Source organism: Cricetulus griseus (genome assembly GCF_003668045.3).
Source record: "Cricetulus griseus strain 17A/GY chromosome 1 unlocalized genomic scaffold, alternate assembly CriGri-PICRH-1.0 chr1_1, whole genome shotgun sequence".
NCBI lineage: Eukaryota > Metazoa > Chordata > Mammalia > Rodentia > Cricetidae > Cricetulus > Cricetulus griseus.
Genome location: NW_023276807.1, coordinates 143,270,052 through 143,293,091, shown reverse-complemented (window position 1 = coordinate 143,293,091; position 23,040 = coordinate 143,270,052). Strand labels below are relative to the sequence as shown.

The 23,040-nt window shown below is 48.3% G+C and overlaps 1 protein-coding gene across 1 annotated transcript in view; it reads right to left on the bottom strand.

The window, feature by feature from the left end:
- Cracd (capping protein inhibiting regulator of actin dynamics) overlaps nt 1-19,543 on the bottom strand; it is a 31,428-nt gene extending 11,885 nt beyond the window's left edge. The window contains exons 1-5 of the mRNA XM_035452647.1: nt 19,417-19,543; nt 11,587-11,751; nt 9,065-9,133; nt 3,612-3,794; nt 173-3,023 (exon numbers count right to left, since the gene is read on the bottom strand). Of these exons, the coding sequence (XP_035308538.1) occupies nt 173-3,023; nt 3,612-3,794; nt 9,065-9,133; nt 11,587-11,751; nt 19,417-19,536 (3,388 nt within the window). The 5' untranslated portion in view covers nt 19,537-19,543. The remainder of the gene's footprint in view (nt 1-172; nt 3,024-3,611; nt 3,795-9,064; nt 9,134-11,586; nt 11,752-19,416) is intronic.
- Nucleotides 19,544-23,040: the final 3,497 nt, after the last annotated feature.

Here is a 23,040-nt window from a genome sequence, read left to right as displayed (position 1 = left end):
TGTGTTAACTGGGGCTACATTTCAATCCAAAGGATGTTAAAGTGTAGAAGAACTGATTTGGGGCCAACTTGTTTCTAATTAAGATGTTCCCAGAGCCAGTTCCCTGGGCTCTCTCTCAATTCCCTCTCCACCGAAAGAAGCTGGTTACCCGGTGTGATCCGCAGCCACATACCTTTTCTACCTGTTTCAGAAGTTAGTGAAGGTCTCTCTTGCTGGCTGGATGACAGAGGTGGGGAAGCCGGTTTCTTTTCAGGCACCTCTTCCTCATCCCTCTTTGGCCCCTTCGGCTCCTCTGGCAGTGCTGGTGAGGACGGCTGGTTATCACTGCTCTCCCGGCTCTCCTTGCAAGCCTCGTTTGGCTCGGAATCCACCTTCCCAGGCCGCCTAGCAAGCAGCTCTACCAAGTAGGGTCTGCTCAGTTTGGAGAGTGGGGATGATGGTGGAGTCTGGCTGGTGGGCTTGGGAGCCAGGGCCGGCTTCTGTATTGGTGGTGTTTTGCTTACTGCCTTGTCCTGCTCTGGAACTAGGGTCTGGCTGCTGGCTGGTGGTAGCCCTAACTGGGCTGCAGCAACAGAGTGACCCCTAGAAGGGCTTTCGGCAGAGTCCCTCCGAGGGGCTAGCTTTTTCTCCTGGGGAAGGGATGTGCCATGCTTGAGGGCCACCGCTGCGGGTTCTTTGTCTCCAGGGTCGCTTCCGGCTGCGGGGGTGCCACCATCCACAGTGTCTCCGGTGCTGCTGTGCCTTTTCTTCTTCTTCTGTTCAGCCTGCTGGTCACACTGGAAGCGCAAGGAGTAGTTGGTCCTTCTCAGTTTTATACCGAAGGGCGAGACCTTTTCCTCACCTCCTGGCACCACAGGGTCTGGCTTTCCTATTTCACTCGTGGTCTCGCTGTCCAAAGTGGTCGTGGACCCTGTGCGGGAAGCAGCTTTCTGCGGAGAAGGCAGGCCCGGCACGAGGAAAGATGGAAGGTCTTTGGCAAATTTGCATCCGTCAGTGGTGTCTGGTGGCTCCTGGCTCACCTCTTGCTTCTCCATGCTCTTCCGAGGCTCCGGAGCCGCAGCAGGCGGAGGCTGGGGTGTTGTCTCTTCACCCGGTGCTGGGCCCAGCTTTTTCCTTACGCTTTCACCGTCCAGGCTCTGTTTGAAGGTCTCCGCGCCGCCGTCTGAGAATTTCTGCCAGGCCGGCATGATGGAGAACTTGGCATTGACTGGCGGCGTCCTGCGCAGGTTCCCTCGGGAATCGCACCGCACTCGGGGAGCGGGCTCGTCCCCGGCTCTGACCGGCTCTCTGTCGCCACGCTGGTCACCCTCCGCATTCTTCAGGATCCTGGATCGAATGGAAGCCCACTCGGCTAGCGCCGCGGCATTGCTCGGCGACTCCGGGGGAGGCCTGGCCTTGCTGCCGCTGGACCTGACCTCCACTGTGGGAACGTCCACCGGCCGCTTTTCTTCTGACAGGCCCAGGAGGGACTTGCACGCCGTGTCCTTGATCTGGCTCAGGTTGACCGCCGGGCCGCAGAGCTGCGCTCCAGTGACCAGAATGGCTGTGTGCGGGATGCTTAGCGCAGAGGGCAGGGCGTGTGGGGCGGCACCGCGAGGCACCGGCGGTTCCTGGGTCACTGGGGCCGAGCTCGTGTCCTTGGCGGGAGTCACCGGACTCAGGTTGACTTTGGGGAAGAGAATCTGCCTACCCCCGGAGGACACCTGGAACGTGTAGGGCCGGGGCATGGTCTGCCGTTCGTCCACCTCCTGCCACCGGAGCTCCTCCACCTTTCGGTCTTTATCTGCAGGGACAGCTTCGTTCTTGTCCTCTGAGGCCGGCGTTCCGCCAATCTGCTCCTCTTGAGGCCGGGGGTTGTCTATCTGAGTGGCTTCTCTCTCTTCCACGTCTACACCCCCACACTCCATGCTCAAGTCTCCCCTCTGCCCTGCTGGCTCGCTGCCCGCATTGGCTTCTTCCTTCTGCTCCTGGGCCATCTCTTTCTGCCCCACGGATTCCAGGTTTTCTTGTTCCTCTGGCTTCTCAAGGTCCCGCTGCAGTGGGCTTTGCTGATCAGAGTCGTCCGATAGCCGAGGCTGGCTCTCTCCTTCTGGACTCTGGGGGCCTTCGTCCACCTGCGGCCCTGGCGCCTGCATTGCCTGCCCTTTCAGCTCTTCTATGTGGTCGGCTTCCAACTCTTCCTCCTGCCTCAGCTCCAGCATCATCCTCCTGGCCTCCTCCTCCTCCTGAGCATGCTGCCTCTGGGCCTCGAGCTGCCTCAGTGTCTCCTCCTGCTTCTGGGCCTCCAGCTTCCTCAGCTCCTCTTCCTGCCTCTGGACTTCGAGCTGCCTCAGTTTCTCCTCCTGATTCTGGGCCTCCAGCTTCCTCAGCTCCTCTTCCTGCCTCTGGGCTTCGAGCTGCCTTAGCTCTTCTTCCTGCCTCTGAGCCTCGAGCTGCCTCAGCTCCTCTTCCTGCCTCTGAGCCTCGAGCTGCCTCAGCTCCTCTTCCTGCCTCAGTTTCTCTGCCTGTCTCTCGGCCTCACGCTGCCTCAGTTCCTCTTCCAGCCTCTGGGCATCCCGCTGTCTCAGTTTCTCCTCCTGCCTCTCAGCCTCTTTCTGCTCACGCCTGCGCTCTTCCACCTCCAGGTGGTCGGCTTCCCCCAGCTCTCGCTCTGCACATCTTTGCTCCTCCAGACCGGACCGCCGCCCTTCCCCTGGAGGTGCCTTGCCCGCCTCTAGCTGCAGGTCCTCCTCCTCGCCTTCCTCCTCCTCCAGCAGCTCCTGTCGGAGACTTTCCTCCCAAAGCCTCCTCTCCAGTGCCTGCCGCCTCTGCTCTTCCAGGCGCCTCTTCTCAGCTGCTTCGGCTTTTTGCCGTTTGCACTTGGCTTCAAGTTCCCGCCAATACTCTTCCTGGAGTCTTTTATCTTCGTGAGAGTCCAGAGGTTCTGGTTCCTCTTCATGCCAAATGTGCTTGTCTTCTCCCGGCTGTCCGTTCTGGTCCACAGAGGATTGACTCTCGAAGCTGCCTGGCACATTCTGACGATCCTGGCCCGGAAAAGGGAAGCAGAATTAGCCTTTTACCACGCCGGCCCAACTCTTCCCAGCCACAGCGCAGGTGGTCCTCTTTAATCACAGGTGCCCAAGTACAGACACAGCGGTCCCTGCAGCTGCCTGCCCATGATGGTTAGACCTCCTTGTCAACCTGACTGGACTTAGAGTTACCATGGAAACATGCCTTTGGGTGTTTCCAGAACTGCCTAACTGAAGCAGGAAGGCCGAACCTGAATGTGGGGGGCGGGGCACCATTTCAAGGGCTTAAGTCTTTGTGAGCCTAAGATGGAGAAAGAGGAGAAAGCAGGCTGAGCGCTAACGTTTATCTCTGTTTCCTGTATATGTAAAGTGACTGCGGCTGCCATAGGTTCTGAAACAGGCATGAGTGACTAAAACTGTCAGGCAAAAGATAAACCTCAGGCCATGGAGGGTATGCAGACCTTTTGATCCCTGAACACTCAAGTTCCTGATAGAGGGAGACCTACAATTTACTATGGCTCTACCTCAGACAGCCATCAAGGTAGAATTAGTGCCCGGCAAGCAAGGGCACCTCCCTCACCAGCTCGGGCAGACTCCACGCACCTGCACAAGCCACCTGTGCTTCCTTGACACCCTCTGGTTTTTTGGCTTAACAGAGAGTTTGTGCTTGGCAGCACTGTTGTCCAGACGAGCAATGGCCAGGGGGATGGCGTCAAGGTTGACACTTTCAATGGTGCCAGTAGAAGAGAGGAGCCTTTTTGGCCGAGAGGGTTTAACGGGAGCAACCTAGAACATGGATTAAGATAGGAAGGTCAGCATGGATCAGAATACAGCATCCAGAGAATCCCACCATGGCAGTATTCACTGGCTTCTGTCTCTGCGGCTTAGCCCATGGAATGTTGTTTGAATGAGCATCGAAGTCAGTGCACAATACACAATTCTCAAAATCACAGCCAGTTCCTACCTAGCTTCTGAGGTGGGTGAGGGGGAGCCAGGGGATGAAGAGAGGCTCAGGGAAAGCATCTGCAAAGACCTGTGTATATGTGTGTGTGTGTGTGTGGGGGTACTGTTAGCCTCTCCTCTGTCCTGCAGCTGTTTGATATCCTGCAAGTGTCCTCCATGTCCACTGCTGGTCCATTCAGCACCTGGTCTGGCCTTCAAGCCATCAGACAGCAGTGCATAAATTTCTCCTTCTCTAGCTTCTTCATGCAGATGCCTGTTGTCTCTTCTGAACTATCACATGGCCTTGCCCCTTAGGATTTGACTGCCAGGGTGGTTTGAATGAGAATGTCCCCCATAGTCTCAGAGGTTTGAATACTTGGTCCTGAGATAGTGGTGGTATTCGGATAGGGTTGGGAGGTGTGGTGTGATCTTGCTGGGAGAAGTGTGTTTCAAAGCCTCAGGGCCATTCCCAGCATGCTCTGTTTCTGTGCTTTTGCTTCAAGATGTGAGCCCTCATCTTCCTGCCCTAGACACTACTCCATCATCACAGAGTCCAGAATCGTCAGCTCATATAAACTCGTGCTTCTGTAAGTTGGTTTGGTCACAGTGTTTTATCACACAGTAAAATAATATAAGCTCATAAATGGACATCTCTGCCACGTCTCCCTTGATCAGAGTCACCAGGACAAGAAAGCAATGCACACAGGGACCAGGTGCAGGAGGGCCAGCTGCGCATGCCTGAGGAAGTCAATGCTGCTTCAGCAGGTAATGATGCCAAGGATGCTGTGGAGGTGCAGGCACACCAGGCCCTTAGTGTCAAGTTCCAACTTGACAATCTCTGGGCAGAGAGGCCTGGTAAATCCCCTTCCTAAGGTGGAACTGTTCCTTCTACCTGCCAGCTACTAGATGGAGGAGGGCATGGCTGTGGCCCATAAGCTTAGGGGTCCAGCTCAGGGTAGCCACATAGGCAGATATACTGAGAAGGGGAGAGTTATCTGGAACTACCCTAACCACAGGATTTTCTAGAGAACCTGACTGAGAAAGTGCAGTTTCAGTGGTGGGTGGTCCTTGGTATTTTGGAAACATAGGCTTTACCACCTGTATCTGGGTGACCCCAGTAGTCAAGAGTTTGTTTCTTCATTTGTAAAAATGTCAACAGCACCCCTCTCATAAGGCCGTCCATGGTGGGGAGTAAGAGAGGCAGCTCTGATAAGTCCCTCAGCATGGTGCCTGGAACACAGTGGGTACCCAATTAATACTAGCGCCTAGTATTAATAAGGTGGGAAGGTCCAAGTTCATTCTGGAATCAAGGGGATTGTTGGAGATAAGAGATGGAGCACTGGAGGCAAGGCAAGAGAGAGTCTCTAAGGTTCCTCTTGTGGGGAACCCCATGGTAGACAACCATTCTCAGCACTTCCAGACTTCATAATAAGGAAGCCCAGGGAAGTGGTGAAGGTTGCCGTGGGACACAGAATACAGCAGCTTCCTTTAGATTCTGGAGTGCAGTGGACTGCTACTTGTGCTTCAATTTCTGTTTGCTCCTGTAGTTATAACATCCTGACCCCCTATAAAGGTACCCGGTGAACTTATCCACTGTAACCAACAAGCTATTGGCTGCACGATGTCACATGCAGACGTAAATACACATACGGTACATCTATGCTTAGTCCAAGTGCATCTCTTCCGATGCTCATTTATGTCTTCCTGTAACGGAGGAGCCCATCTTTTAAAGAATAGATGTATCAGCCCGGCATTGGTGGCTCATGCCTTTAATCCCAGCACTCGGGAGGCAGAGGCAGGGGGGATCTCTCTGAGTTCGAGATTCTGTTCTATATAGTGAGTGCTAGGATAGGCTCCAAAGCTACAGAGAAACCCTGTCTCGAAAAACAAAACAAAACAAGACAAAATTAAAACCTCACTATTTTGTAAGGTAATTCAAAAACTAAGATTTGAAAGAAAAGAAGTTTGAATTTGCTGTTCCCAGAAAACATGGGTTATTAAACAAAAAAAACCCTCAGTGCTAGGCATAGGATATCTCCTTATAAATTATTGACCATGGAGGCCACGGAGGCACCTAAATCAACACAGTCTGTTTATTTCATTGCTCTTGGTTGCTCACCATAACTAGATGGTGAGACCCTATTGCTGAACACAGTGACAAGAAGTGAATTGGGAACTTTCTGGGAAACCTCCTCCCTGCCAGTTAGCTTTCATAGTTATAGAAGGAGCTGCTCAGGCCACTGGGAAGAAAGGGACTTCAATGGACTGGATTTTACAAACCTCACCTGCCAGGCAAGACATGGCCACTGTAATGGTAGCATGGATGTTATGGGAGTAACCAAATGCTTTTTGCATGGATTTGAGGCCTGTTCCTCAGAGAAGAATTCATGACTGGGACTGTAAGCCTGGTCAAAAGCCCGTGGCTGGGGAGGCCACAGGCCATAGGGGGAACTTACTATAATTGTTTTGCTAGCTGGTCATCTTGCCAAATTTCCTATAACATTTATGTTTATACCCATAGATTAGTGCCTCTATCAACCTTGGCCAGAGACAAATTCTTTCTGTAGTGGGCAGTGTGGTTCCTGCAGAGACTCATACTGGGGAAAGAGTTGTGAATAAGTGGCCGTTGCATCCTCAGCCCTAGACAGGATGTTCATATCTGTCTTCCCTCCTTCATAAGGATCAAGAGACACTGTAAAAGAGTGGGTAGAAGGAAGAACAGAAAGATCTGGAGGGGAAGGAGGAGGGTTGAGAAATGTCTTCTTGATATAATATCCATGTTTCATTCATGAACTCATAGCATCTGTGGTTGCCTGGACAAGATCAATCCAGTCTATGTCACTGGTTATGGGGCTAAAGCTCCTGAGATCCCACCCCTAGCTGAGGAGTTATTTGTAGTAGGTGGAAAAAAAGAGAGTCAATTTTTTTGGCGGTGTGGTCCCTGGTAGATTGTGCAAAAATCCGTGGATGGTACCGCACCCATGAACATGTGGGCAGCTCTCATAAGACTCAGTGAGTTGTTTTTCAATGAGGGCATAGAATAGGAAGGGGGATGCAATGGGAGAGGGCCTGGGAGAAGAGAAGGGGAAGAAGAGAGGATGGATATGATCAAGATATGCATTCAAGTATGAAATTGTCAAAGAATATAAATAAATTAAATATTGTTAAAAATTTTAAACATTTTGACACGCTCACTCAAAATCATAGAATGCTTAGTACATCAAAAAGCTAGCAAAGTGCTCTGGAAAAAAAAAAAAAAACAAAAAAAAAAAACCAGGTGTCGTTTGCCCAAAGGAAACTGGAATAGGCTGCAACTCTGGGATAAAGACACAGTCACTAAAAGACCACTTCCCACCCCTGCATGGGGCACACACTTGTAATCTTAGTACTTGGGAGCTGGAGACAGGAGAAACAGGAAGTTCACCCTTGGCCACATATTGCATTCGAGGCTTGCCTGGACTACACAAGACTCTTGTCTCAAAAAATAATTTAGGAAGCTGGAGAGATGGCTCAGACGTAAAGAACAGGTGTTGCTCTTACACAGGACATGGGTTCACTTCCCAGCACCCACAAAGTGGCTCAAAACAATCTACAATCCAGTTCCAGAGGATCCAATATCCTATTCTGACCTCCATGGGCACCAGGCATGCATGTGATGCAAATACATAGACGGAGGCAAAACACTCATAAGCAAACAAAACCTTGGACAAACTGCACATGTTTAAAGCAGTTGGTGGTCACGGCTCAGCCTCCGTCAGAGGATACACTGAATGATGGTAGGAAGCCATTACCTGTAACTTTGAGAATTTAGATGGTTGGTGAGCAAAGTGTGTCCATGCCAATGTGCAATAGGGGGCGCTCACAGACCTCTCAGAGCCACAAGTCGCTTTACACAAAGGCCAGGGCTGGACAGGGCTGGGCTTTCAGACTGTTTGCACTGAATGTGTAAAGTCTGTGGGGCTTACATGCAAAGGGCTTGCATTTCTGCAATTACCCTCCATATTTATTCACAAAAGGTAAAAGACCAAACCTGTACACAATTATAATCAACAAAAACTACTTAGTACACATGAATTTGTGAATTAAGATGTAGAGAACAGATATTTCCAGCCTTTGGTCTTATAGCTTTTAATTACGAATGGTCATTCTTATAACAGATATAAAATTCTGAAGAGAATTAAGCATTTTTTTTTCATTCCCTAAGAGGCCTTGTTTGTAGCTATCCCCACCGAGCCTCATTTCTGTCTGGATAGTGGTACTGTTCAGAGCCACCCCCTCACAGGTGCAGAGCTGGTCACTGTCACATCCTTCAGTTTCTTCAGAGAAGGCCTGCCCCATGTAGAGATGAGAATTCTCATCAGAGAAACTCAGCCCCTATGGGACATGTGCTTGGGACAAAGGGTCTTCGTTGAAGGTAAAAATCCCAGGGCCATAGGGGAGGGAAATGGTTTGTAAGTAAGGGCAAGCATGAAGCCCTGAGTTCAGGTCCCACCCCACCCCCCATGTAAAAGGCAGAGAATGACCATTCATGTACCTGTTACCCCAACACCATGGAGGGCAGAGACAGAAAGACCACCTGTTTCAGTGAGAAGACCCTACTGTCTCCAGAGAACAACATGGACAGTGATGGAGTGGGACTCCTGACTTCCCCCTTTGGTCTTTCAATGCATATGCATAGGTGTACCCCGGCCTCCCCCCACACCCCCAACACACAATAATAAAAGGGGCATTGCAAGTGCATGTGTGTTCAAAAGTAGAGAATGGCAAGGTTGGGCTTGGGTTTGTTTCTTACATTTGTACATAACCGAAAACTCTCCCTTACAGTCTTGAGAACCGGCAGACATTTTAGAATGCCCTTCTCAACAGATGAACAATGCCTTGAAGTGCATGATCCATTTGTGTTTAGGGAAGCTATCACTGTCTAACCCCTCCCCCCAGGCATTATGGGAGCATGGCTATTCTTCAAAGCAGGGCTGGAATCTAGCGGTTGTGTTGCCATGGAAATGTATGCTTTCACTTCTACCCCTGGTTGCTCTGGTTTATGAACAGAAAATGAAACAGCAGTTTGTAACAAAAAAGGAAAGAGGCTAAATGAAAAGTTCGAATCCCATTACCTTCTCTTCCATCTCACTTCCGGCTTCAGGTAGATTCAGAGGGCTGGAGTAACTTGGCGTATCACTGGACTGGAATAGGAGAGAGTGCCCTTGAGTTAAATGTAGGGACAGGAAGTGCTGAACAAATACCAGCACTGTCTATGCCTGACCAGGGTGGTTCCTTGACCAGGGTGGTTCCTTGCTCCACAGGGGGACATTTGCTCTCCAGCAACCAATGATCACTGTGGTAACTCTGCTGACTGGGACTACAGAGCCACAGAGGGGCACAATCCTCCTTGTCCTGAGTTCAGTGCATTTCCTTCTGGCTAGCTCCCAGCCTCAAGTCCAAGGCCTTAGCAAGGTTGAGAGGCTGCTTGGCGGTCACCTCACCTGGGAAATGGGGCTGTGTTACACACAGCTCCAACCTTAGGGCTCTCAGAATTGCTCGCAGCCTTCTACCCTGCCTCTGCTCCCCCCAACCCCAGACTCCTAAGCAGAGAGTGAGGACAAAAGGTCCTCCCGGAACCACATGCAAAGGGCTGTACTGAGAAGGTAAAAGACCAGGGAGGCTGAGGGTGACACACTAGGCTGGCCCTGGAAACATCCCAGGAGGTCACATTCACCTTTGGGATGGGTGGCTATACCTCTACTTCATGCTGGTATGTCAACTTGCCCAGCCCACTCTATGCTGTACACTTAAAAAGATGTTTAGAAAAAGAAGTCAGGGCTTTGTGAGATGACTCAGTAGGTGGGTGTAGACCTGATGACCTGACTTCAATTCCCAGAACTTATAAGGTAGCAGGGGCAGGAGAGAACTAATTCTTAAAAATTGTCTTTTGAATTCCGCACGCATGCCATGGTGTGTACCTGCACACACATGCACACACACACACACACACAAATGAATAAATTTAAAAGGACACAAGTCAGCTCCAGACCCTTCCTTACTCACTATTAACTCAGAATTCAAAACTGGATTTTCCCTTTTCACGGTTTCCAGCATCTGACCTTGGCATCTGCCTCCTCCCCCCCCATGCCCATCCAGCCACACCTGACCAGCTTCCTCCTGGGCTTCTTTTAAAGTTCAGCTTGCTCTCTTTGGTCTTTGTTCTGGATCATTCCTATGCCTAGAATGTTCTTCCATCTTGTCACCCCTTGGTCTGTTCCCAAGCCCACATCTGAGAATACAATCTCTCTTCCACAGAGTTACATACTGTCTTATTCTCGGCAGGCAGCATTTCGCCTGATGTGAATCAGTTATCTTTACCTGTATGGTGACTTGTGTGCTCGGTGACAGCCTCTCATTAGGATGTAAACCACCAGAGGCCCTCCCGTGACAAATCTTGTTCATCTCTGTAACACCCACAGCTAAGACAAGGTCTGATGAACGAAGAGCCTCCCTTGCCCTGAGGCCACAGCACTTCTGCTTCGAAATCATAAGTGATATCAAGGACATCCTTCAGTCCTCATGATTCCCTGTGTTAAAGCGATGGCTCTTGCTGTGGCTGCAGCCGCTGCTGCCTGATACTGGGAGGTGGGGGAGAGCATTTTAAAATCCAAGAGGAAGGACCACTGTTTCCTGCTTCTTCCACCATCCAAGTGTCAACATGTGGGTGCCAGGAGTCGTCACAGCCAGGCCCCAGCAGAGGTGACAGTAGATGGACTGTCCCTTTTCATTGCTAACAGCTTGTCTTGCTTGATTCCCACTCTTCTGACCCGTTAGCTGGTAACAGCTATACCCATTTTAATAGCAAACACCCAGATTCTGGAATTCTGATAGGCAAAGTATGGAAAAAGCTTTAAGAAAGATTCAACATCCACTTGTCACTAGGGAACCCCAGACCCTAGCTATTCAGAGGGCTTCTGAGTGTTTTCTCCTATCCAAAGGGTTCTCCTCTGCTGCTGGAAGACCTCGGAATTCAGAATCTATTCAAGTGTTTCCTGGAAGTGTCAACACACCACACGTAGACAGCCAGGGACTGGAATGTGACTTTCTTTCCGGCTGAGGGGAATTCAAGCTGGCCTGTGTGAGACACTCTCACTGGACCCCCACTGCTTTCTTTCCATCTCTCATAAATGAGTCCAATTTGACAAATAATTAGCCAGTGTTACTCAGCTGGCAGCCTCTAAGTCCCAAGGAGACAAGAGATGTGTAAGATGCAGTCTCAGCTATGAAAAAGCCAACGTTTAGAGATGGAGAGAAAACAATTTTACACAAACAGATACCGATGGGGGATATGAACTTGGAAGTATGGAGGAGACAATACAGCTTTGGGGGTGAGGCCAGGCAAGATCTCCCAGAGTCACCTCAGCTACCCAAGCCTTGAAGGATAAGCAGAAGGTACTGGCAAGGACATCTGCAAAGGGCCTGTGCCTTCCTCCCCTCTCTCCCAAAATGTAGACCTCACTCTCCACCCCCCACTGTAGGCCCCACCCTCCAATCCCCCACTGTAGACTATAGGGTCATCGGATGCCACTGTCCCCTGGCCAGCATCCTGCTCTCTGGCTTATCAGAATCCAGTTACCCCCTGGAGGAGACTTACTTTGTTCTCTGTGTCTAAGAGGACAATATCCTGATGAGTCACAATTTCCATGGGACTGGTCACAAAGAAGTCCTCATCTGAGCTAGCGTCTGCACTGCCTGCCTTCTTCATGGGAATGGCATTAGATGGGCGCTGCCCAAACTTGATATTCTTGCCCAACTGTCGCTGGAGAGAAACAAGGGGAAGACATTCTGAAACATCCAAGCGGTCTCCACAGCCATGACCAGATTCCCAGGGGAGAGTTGTGCCCAGCTGCCTTCCAGAGGCCCTGCCATGCCAAGGGACCTCGATGCAGTCCTGAAGTGAGTCCACTTGTCAGCATCTTCAGAGCCATAAGCTTTCAAAACTCCAGCCACCTCTTGGATGGAAATAACAGCAGCTTCCGGTAGGTACAGGGACCATGTTTCTGAACCAAGGTTGGAAATAAGTGTCTTTAATTTTTTGATCCATCTATATAAAGTCTTTAATGTATGAAGAAGTTATACAGAAATGTAGGAACCGTGGGGAGAAATGAAGACTCTTGGGGGGGGCAACATGAATTTGCTGGTCCCTTCTGCCTGAATTCCCTGTGAATCTTTATACACCTTCACCTAGCTTGTGATTCCTCACATCAAAACCACATACTTTGGTCACAGTGGGTCACAGGCAGAGGTGAAGCAAGACTTTCCTTGATTTCAAACCAGGGATGGGAGTGATCCAGTTTTCTTTCTTTGCTACAATTACTGATCATGAAATAGGGTCGGGGAACCTGGGGTGGGGGAGGGGAGGAAAGGGCTGATACCTGGCAGGTGGCGGCTAGAAGCGCACCCAAAGGAAGGGGAGAAGTGGATTATAAACAATAATTTAAACAGTAGATTGGGTAAGGGCCAGATTACAAAAGGAAAACTGACTCCAGATGTTGCCCAATGTCTCCTGGGGGTAAACTGCCCCCAGCTTAGAACCACTGTTCGAGATCTACATCCACATATGGTTTAAACATAATACAGTTTGATATTTGTCTTTAATCTGGTAATAGATAATCCAAAGGGGCTTCCAGTAAGAGATTTAGCAGTCAACCGCTCCAGCCCTGTGCTGACTAGGTTTTCTGAACTTAACATAAACTAGAGGCACCAGGAAGAGAGAACTTCAACTGAAGAACCATCTCCATCAGAAGGGCCTGTGGACTACCTCTGTGGCGTTTTCTTAATTGTTAACTGATGGAGGAGTGTCCAGCCCACTGTGGGCGGTGCCACCCCGGGGCAGGTGGTTCTGGGTTGTATGGGAAGGGTAGGTGAATGTGAGCTACTAAGTAGCCTTCCTCCATGGTCTCTGCCTTGAGTTGCTACTCAGGGCTTCCTTCAATGATGGACTGTAACCTGTTTTGATGAAACAAACCCTTTTCTCCCCAAGTTGCCTTTGGTCAGTGTATTATCACAGGAACAGGAAACCAAACTAAGACAAACCCAGTCACTTTGAAAAAAAAAAAAAAAAAAAAAGTCCAGGTTCCTGTGGGGAGAGGTGGCTGGCCCTGGCCCAAGCTCACGGGAAGGTTGAGTGGCCCCAAAGGGATCTGAGCCTGGGTCTTTTAAGATGACATCCAGAGTTATGGTCATTGTACTTCACACCAGTGCTCATAAATTTGACTGTGTATTTCCTTCTCACAGGGACTGTTACATAAAGAGACGAGGCAGCATATTTAATATTTCTCTAAAGATCCTTGGCAAAAGAATCCCTTAGAACTCAAAGGGACCAAGCCCACCCACCTTCACCCAGCTCGTCCCCCACCCCAGCCTTGCCCAGTAGCAGTGAGACTGCAGATGCATGACAGAGATGAGCCCCAAGACTCCCCTCTCTGTGCAGCATACCCCACCCTCAGCCACCCAGCATGCCAGATCAGGTGCAAGGGCTTTGCGAGCGCGTTTGGTCTGCTGTGATTTCAGCCTGCACGGGGCTCTTGGCCTCACAGGAAGAATGCACACCCAAAGCCCCCATTCAGCCAGGGAAGGAGAGCTTCAGCAGCCCTGAGAGGTTTGCAGGTTGCTGAAAAAGGGTGTCTTCGGTAAACAAGTCGAGCAGGAAGCGGCAGTTAGTATGTACTCTAAGCAGGTCAAGAAGCAACATACTGACAACAGCCCATGGAGTTAGACAGGAGGACACTGAGTCACAGCCACAGACCTGGGGGTCAGGGTAGTTATCTGGGTAGAAGAGGGGGGGTGCTTCCCATGGCCTTCCACCCCAGCCTTCCTTAGGAGTGTTGCCCATGAGCCTGAGACTGTCCTAAATCTCTGTGGACTGGGGAGAGTCCCATTGGCAGGGCCTTTTGCTGCCTGTGCTCTGGGGTGAGATGTGGGTAGGGGGAATCTTCCTTTCTTTTCTGAGACAGCATCTTGCTGCATAGCCTTGGCTGGCCTTAGACTCTAGATCCTCCTGCTGCACCCTCTGAGAGTGGGAATTACGGGCATTTGCCACTTGGCTAAGTTTTCCTTCCATTTCAGTTGATGACTAGTAACTGTGCATATTTGTGGACTATTGTGAGGTTTCAATACATGTGTATCATATATAATAATCAACTCAGGATGCTTGGCATGCCCAGCACCTCACATAGTTTTCATTTCTTTGTGTTAGGAGTGCTTAAAGTTCTCTATTCTAGCCATTTTGAAATATACTATAAATTATTAACCATAGCTACCCTACTGTGCTATAGAACACTGTAGTCCTCCTAACTGTAATGTGCCCATTGACCAATGGAGATGAAAGCCATTTCTTATGCCGACAATGGAAAGGACACCCACAATGCACTTCCTGGCATAACACTGGATTGCCACTTAATTAGGAGTTTTGCCACCGTCACAAAAAGCACAAGCAGGCCACTTTACTTGACCAGGGCTGTTTTTTTAGAGTACTGTTGTTGGCTCATCCCGATACGTTGGGTACAAGAAAGACTGCGGCAAACATCACAGCCTAGACAGAAACAAAGTCCAGAGACGAAATGAGTGTTGTGGCTACAGGTGGGAAAGGAAGAATGCAAAGGAAATCAGCTGATGGGATAAGGACAGGGTCAGTGAGGTGCATAGAATCAAGCTGGGAAACGTTAAGACATGACGTGGACAGGGAGGGAGGTGGCAGTGACAGGAATTGTGCAGGAAAGAAGAAAATGATGGGCCCAGGATGGTGGTTACAACAGCTGGGCGCCTTCAGGAGACAGCAGGGGAAGAGGGCAGAGGGCAGAGGGGAGGGGAGTGTGCGAGCATGCCAAAGGATCGATTTATGTCACAGACACGTTCATCCTGACAAAACAAATAACGCTATTGTTATTGACAATTAAAGTGTGCTCCTTAGAACAGAAGCCGATTTGAAATTCTCTAGAGAAAACAGACTCAGGCTAGTGGCTGGGGAGCTGAGGGACAGGAACGTAGAGGCAGGAAGGGGAATGGTGATAGTGATTGGGAATAGGGCTGGTCTCTGTGTTCAGATAAAGGAGTGTCCTGTGGCTTTTAGACAAGAGCTGCTGGGCCAAAGCTGTGGCAGGACTTGAAGCCCAATGCCCCATGTGGTTGAGCCTCTGGTGTTTAAGGATGGGTCTCTCACACCCTGACACACCCCCTTTTCCACAGGTCCTTTTTCCAAACCTTTCTGTGACTCAAAGGAGGCTGGACTGCTGTGACATTTTATAAGATGTATTGGCAACTAAAAGATTACTGCTAAAATCTATCTGGTAATGTGGGGTGTCACATGAACTGTATGTGAATAAATCCTTTTTATTGCTTTCATTTGCTCACCAGTCAGGCATTGTCATGAGAGGACCCACAATAGAAGTGAGCAATTACTGAAAATTAGGCTGTTATAAGCTGCCCCCAAAGTTTATCTCCCCCACGAGCTCTGCCTTTGCACGTTTTAGTTATAGCTGGGGAGGAACGTGGAAATTGGTTCATGTACTGATGGCGTGTGTGTTGCTGGTGGCTATGAATGGAGCTACTGTTGCGACTGGAATGTGAGCTAAGAGGAACTATATTTTATTCATCCAGTTTGTGCTGTTTTGTTGTAATATGGAATGCTTGGGAAGGATGCTACAGGAATGCACATCCATATTTATGAGGCTGGATGCTGTGCTGTGGAAATGCCAAGCACATTGTATTATTCTGCAGCTTTTTGCACTGCCTGTGTCTAGAATTTCCCAGATTTTGTTTTTCTGCAATCATTCATTTTTTCAAACCATGTCTGTAAGAGCAAACAGCAGAGGGGGAAAAGGTGCTGTCTTCTTGAGCAAACTGCAGATACTCCCATCACAAAAAAGTGAATTCCTTTAAAAGAAAAAAAAGCATAGGGATTTAGACAACTGTTCTAGGAAGAGCTGGCCAAGAGCAGGTAGTTCTCTCGGTGGCTGTGTTAGATGTCAAAAATCCTCAAATGGAATTCTCAAGTGAAATCCAGTTCAGTAGGAGATATTAGCTATTAAGGATGGAGCCCCCCCCCCACACCTATGCCAAATAATCTGTGGTACATAAAATAACCTAGACATTTCCCAACCAAAGTGTGGTACAATTCTAGAAATCACCTGCAGGCATAGACAGGCTCCCCCGCAGGCTCCCCCTAGTTTCATCTGCAGTTGGTACATACTTCACAGCTGCGTCTGACCTTAAGTAGAGAGGCACCTTCTGATCTGAGCTTGTGTGTGGGGGAGCTATAGGTAATGTCAAAGTCATTGTAGTGCATAGACTTTACAGCCACCATGTGCAGCAGTGAGCAGTGGCTTTGTACAGACTCCAGCCTGTAAGACCTGGAGGACCCTTCAGGCTTGCCCATCGCATGTAGCCACTTGTTGTTCAAATGGGGAGAGCGAGAGTCACAGAGATTAAATAACTACTCAGCCCAAGGTCACACGGCCACATGGTGGCAGAAGGCCTGACACATACTTTTCATGGCTCTGTGTTCTGTCACTCACTCAAGTGATTCATCCTACTGGCTGTGGAGCGAATGACTTATGTACTGAGCCTTCAAAAGGGACACTATTGTTTTAATTCCTGTAAATGTTTATTAAAATTTGATGTCGCAGTGCACATTTTTATACTCGGAAAAATGTGCTCTTGCTCTTAAAAAAAAAGCTCAATAGTTTGCCACAGGGATTTTTGCCGTGATATAGTGACGCTATTCAAGACATGGAAGGGCAACTGGGCTGTATTCCGTTATCCCGTTAGTGGAGCGCCACAGCAGTTCCAGTTGCTATGACACATGTGACCACTAGGGGGAAACCTTTCCAAATACAAACACCTTTCCACCCGTGTTGGTGAGTTCTAAGTGAATGCTGGATGGTGTCTTAAACCATTTTCTTTTTCTTTCTTGGTTAAATGATAGTCTAGAGAAAATTCATTACAAAAGAATATTTAAATAGTTGTGGCTAGTCATCTAGCCATGACATTCACTGTCAAATAGTTGTTATCCATTCCTCTTCTCAAAAACAAAACAAACAAACAAAAGAACATAGATGTGTACACAATGACAATTCCAGACATAAAAACACACATGCCTCGGACACAGCTGAACCCTCTCATTCCATGCTGGAGTCTACGCGGAGGCAAGCGCGCTCTTGTATGCTGCTTACTGAGCATCAGCAGCCACATAACGTTGTCGTGGGAAAATGCAAAGCACTCATGCAAGTGTATGAAGTCACTAGATCTGGGGGACTTACCAGGAACATACTGCTTAGTCGACTGAAAAATAAAGCATAGTCTTTTGGGAGTGATTCAGTTAAACCTTAGGTCACTTAAAAAATAAAAATCCCCTTTGCTTTGACCATGGTCCCCATTTCCCACCTTGAAGAGCAAAGCCTTTGATATCCCCAAAGTCATCATTGTAGGGATCAAAGGAAGAATCCGAGTTGAGTAGCAGAAGCAAAATTCAGCAGACCTCATATGATGGAATGCTGTCCAAACAAGACACCATTCACACTCAATATTCATTTTCCTCTGCTTCCATCTCCTCCCCTGTTATGTAAATCGTACTGTCATTTCTGGAAAGCTGATGGTTTCACATTTTATTAATTATGAGATCAGATTATTTAAAACCATACCATATATATATATATAATATATATATATATTATATATATATATGATTTCGATAGAGGGTTTCTCTGTGGCTTTGGAGGCTGTCCTAGAACTAGCTCTGGTAGACCAGGCTGGTCTTGGACTCACAGAGATCCGCTTGCCTCTGCGACACCAAAGCCTGGCCTACCTTATATATTTTGAGCTTCTATTTTTTCTCAATACTGCACAATTACATGCACTTTACAACCCTTAAACCCACTTTGTAGAGTGGGAGTGGTGTGTGGTAAATGTTATAGAGCAGATACTGTTGAAGGCTGCAGGCCATTATCTACCTTTCAAAGGATCTCTAAGCTCCTGTAAAATGCAGCTGTTTCATGGAGTGATTTCTGCACACCATTCCTTTTAGAAAAAAGGGATATGCTAGGCCAGGGGCTCAGAACTGGCCGAGGGAAGTGGGTCCAAGTTCTCCCTGGCTATTCCTGTCCTCCCTCTTCAACCTGTGAAAAGTGACAGCTTGCTTCATCAGGGTCTACAAGTGTAAGAGCACAGCCAACAGGAACAAAGAGAGGAGTCTCCATAGGAAGTGCTGGGATTTGCAAGCCAGGCTGGGCAGAATGTGGCCTTGGCCAGTGGTGGCTGTAGGCAAGCTTAGGTGTGGTCCCAGGGTGTTGGTTACTTCCTGCTTTATCAAATATCACCTTCCACTGACTGCATGAACACAGGCCATAAAATATATAGCCTGTGCTCAGTAGAAACAGGACCATGTGAAAAGAATAGGAAAGTTACCTTTGAGTGCAGCGATTCTTTATACCAATCATTTCTCATGTCATCATTGTTTTTTGCCTTGATTTTTTTCTTTTTAGTTTTTGGAGACAGGGTTTCTCTGTGTTGCTCTGGCTGTCCTGGAACTAGCTCCTCAGACCAAGCTGGTCTCGAACCACAGAGTTCTCTGTCTCTGCCTCTCAAGTGCTGGGATCAAAGGCATGCACCACCACGCCCAGCTCATTTTCTTATCATCCATCCACTGTTGTAGACTTACAGTCAGATGGGACTCCGGAACTCGGAGCCCTCTGTTCAAAGTCTAGAAACTCCCGGAGCACTCCCATCCCAGAGAAGTGCTTGCCTTGGCATTGCTTCCCGGTGGGGGAGAAGCTTCCAAGCAATGGGACCACCCTACGTAATGAGACTCCATGGTCATTGTTCCTTTTCCTTTTCCTTGGGCTCACTGTTTTAACCCTGTTTAATACAGTACTTTTTTTTTACTACATTTTTATTGTTAGGGAGTCACCAGCTGAGTCAACCTTAGGTAAGAAAACTGCCCCCCACTGCAGGTGACAGGCAGGGAGGGAGTTGGCAAGCTTCTTCCTAAGACAGGATGGCTGGAAGCCACATTTCCAGGCAGAGTAGTCTCGCCCCACCCCATCTATCTCATGCTGGAGACTCACACAATGGAAGGTGCACAAGGCAGACTCTGTTGATGGCAGCTCAGGTAACTTAATGGTTAGGAGCTTTTTCTCCACAAGCGAGCCTAGCAGCTTGTCTTAGGCACTTGTTCTCATGTTCAGTCAAACAGGAAATCAACAATTGAAGAGGGGAGAAGAAAAGCAGCGTGGGTGGGCACAGCAGTGTTAAGTGTGCCTCTCACAGGGGAACTGAGCCGATTCCAGAACTCAAAGCTTCTCCCCTGGACCACCCACCCCACTCCATCCTCAAGGACCAACCAAGGACTTCTCCACTTCCCTCCACAGAGGATGGGGGTGGGGGACTCCTCTGGCTCTGAGCTTCCAGTTGTCTAAAGCTGTCTTACCTGAAGAGTTTTGACTTTGCCCAGGATGTTGTCCTGTGACATTGCTTGAACTGTCTGCTCATTTTCTGCTCCCCCATCAGGGATAAAAATACTGTCATGGGAGAATGCCCGCGCTCCCATAGAATAGTTGAAGGACCTGGAATGCAAACCACGTGCTTCATTTTATTAGGATGATAAATGTCTTCTCCAGATTCAGTTTTCTGTTCTTCCTGACTCAAGGGGCTCTCTGCCCACATCTCTTTTTCAGAAAGTCCTTCAACACCACCGCCTTCCTGAAGAGGGTCAGACAGGGAGCAGGGGAGATGATAGGGACCCATGGGAATGGGGAATGTGGCTCTCTCACAATTTTTCTCAGTACCTCTCAGGGTGAGAACTTTGAAAGAGGTATTTATTTGTATCAAATTTTAACCAGAGGACCTGCCTGGATGAGCTGTCCCTATCAGCTTTGCTCTGGAAAAATCTTGCCAACTAGTATTGATGGAGTAACACACAGTTCTACAATAGATAAGTGTTTCTTTCACATCCAATCAGACTGCAGTGCTGACATAGAGCAAGGCTTTGGAAGAAGGGGCTATCAGTGCTTGAAGAATACAACCGAGGGCGAGAAATCCACGTTGGAGCCATTTTGATGCATTTTGTGAATACAGAACATGATGTACATTGGTAGTTTGTAGCAAACTGCTACGGTGTAGCTGTGGTTTGAATTCAAGGCTCCAAGTGTTGGAAGCTTTAAGGAGGTGGTTCACTGTGGGAATCAATCATCCTTGGAAGGAATTGATACAATTCTCATGAGAGAAGGAGTAATTCTCATGAATGTATAAGAAGAGTAGGCCCAGCCATTCCCCTTATGCTGGTGACTCTGTCCAGCTGACACATAATGTAAGAAGCAACCACTTCTGGTTATATCTATCTATCCTGCTTTGGTGCAATCCACATTGACATAATGTAACCAGGGGACCATGACCAGAGCCGACACCATGCTGTTTGGAGTTTCAGTCTCCCAAACTGAGCCAAACAAACTTTTTTTTTTTTCTGTTTTTTGTTTTTTTTTTTTTTTTTTTTTTTTTTTTTTTTTGGTTTTTTGAGACAGGGTTTCTCTGTGGCTTTGGAGGCTGTCCTGGAACTAGCTCTTGTAGACCAGGCTGGTCTTGGACTCACAGAGATCTGCCTGCCTCTGCCTCCCGAGTGCTGAGATTAAAGGCTGCACCACTTCCGCCCTGTTCAAACAAACTTTTCTATATGTACTCAGGTATTTTATTATAGTAATGGACCACAGGGCTGGATGTAGTTCAGTCAGTAGAGGGCTCACGATGCACAAAGCCCTAGGCTTACTCTCTAGCATCAAAAAGAAGCAAGTAGACATTTTCCAGCTGAAGGGTTGCACCTGAAAGATGTCTGAACATCTACCTGATGAGAGGCATGAACAGTGAGAAACTCAGGGGAAGGAAGCTGCAGGACATAACCATTCCTTACACAGCAGCTTGCCCTTCCTATGGTAAGGAGACACAGTCAGGTCTCAAGGCCAAGGGAGCACAACTCTTCCTCTCTCCCAAGAGAGGAGCCTTAATGGGAGGCTTCCCCGAGACCAAGTGCAGGAAAGCATAGGGCGAAGGTCCCCTCTGCTGGTTCCTCCATATTGGACTGTAGCTGGACTGTTCATCTACCCATGTCCAGATGGATTGGGAAGACTGATTCAATTATGGCATTTTATGTACCAAATTGCAGCAAGCATGCTAAAGAACATCTAAGGTTTAGGACCAAAAGACTTGGGTGAGAGCCCGTGTGACCTTAGGTGTGAACAAGCAGCCATGCAACCTCTAGTGTGATGAAGCCTCACCAAAAGGTGTTAATTTCATTATCTTATTTAGTCCTTGCCACTCTCATCTTATTAGAGATGATGCTTGGAGTGGGAGAGGGGGTAGTAAGTACCACATCTAAAGCCATCCAAGTTGAAGCAGTGGAGTGACCGGACCGATTGCAACCCCATGCCAGCCAGTTAACTTATCTTAGAGACAGTTTTAGAGTATGTTCACCCCAGAAGGACAGAGAGTTTGGGAAAACAGGAGACACATGCCAGGAAGGCTGGTGTGTCAAAAGGCTGTAGAAAAACGGCTCTTCGTTCAGGAGAATTGCAGGCCTCTTTAAGGCAGCAACTTGATTTGTGAACGACGATGCATTCTTGTTTTGGGAAATATGAAAGGAAATGAAATCTATCCCCATCTCCCAATCCTGAGAAATGGTGGTGTTATCCACATAGGTTAAAAAAATGAACTTCCAGTTTCATCCAATGACATCATGAAAAATGTTTTCAACCCATGGGTTCTAACTTTTCCATGTCTTCTGTCTTAAATTCAGACTTCTGGCTACAATGTGAGAAGAGTATTCATTTCTACATAGTCTGTGAAGATGCTTGTTTAAATCACTTTTTAGTGTGCATTGGTGCAGAGGTATGCGTGTGCACATGCAGAGGCGGGAAGTCAGCCGGCGGTGTTCCTCAGAAGCCATCCACCTGTGTTTTAGGGACAGGGTCTCTTACTGGGACCTCTAGCTTGCCCATTAGGTGAGGCTGGCTGGATAGCATACTCAGGGATCCTCCTGCCCGCGCCCCCCCCCCACTGATGGCCTGACCCATGCACACCTCTCAGCATGGCTTTTGACATGGCTGGTGGGTCCCAGACTCAGGTCCTCATGCATGCACGGTGAGCACTTACTGACTGAGCCATCTCCTCAGTCTGTCTACATCGTGCTTTTGCAAACAGTTACGTATTTACACAGGCTCTCAGATGTTCCTACAGATGTGTATGTGCCCACGCACAATTCCATGTTTGATGCTTATAAACATCCACTAATTTCTTACAGTTGTATGTGCAGAACATAACAAGGCCAAGCTAGATTCCATTCCAGCTGCCATGTCCATCTTAACTGAGTCATGAAGTTCTTAGCATATGTGTTCTTGTTATTTTGGGTATGCAGGCTAAGAACTGGCACTTGCTTGCTCCACTGTGTTGACCCCAGGTTTGATGTCCAAACACCCCTGCCTTTAGATGATTGCATTAAAAAACAGATAAAAAGGATAAAAATACTAGTTCTAAAAATTATAACAATTTTAAGAAGTACAGTGCTAATAGTAATTCTAGATAAATACAGTAAGACATCGCGTGTGTGTGTGTGTGTGTGTGTGTGTGTGTGTGTGTGTAGTTAAGTACAATAAGACATAGTGTATGTGTGTGTGCATGTGTAGCTAAATACAGTAAGACACTATATATGTGTGTGTGTTTGTGTATGTGTGCGAGTGTATATGTGTACCTCTTTACTATAATATCTAAAGCCTCCTGCTGTAATACTGAAAACCTATGTGTAGGAACTGGTAACAGGCCTGCTCTTCAGATGGAAAACTAAAGCTCAAAGGCCTTGGATGACAGGGACTGGGTGTGATTCTAACCCTGGCCTCTGCTCCTTTGGTCTGCTTGTCTGCTTTCACAGTCAGAAATAAGCCCACATTGACTGGATACGGTGACACATGTCAGTAAGCTCACACTGGCCTGGTATGGTGACACAAGTCAGTGAGCCCACACTGGCCAGGTATGGTGGCACATGTCAGTGAGCCCACACTGGCCAGGTATG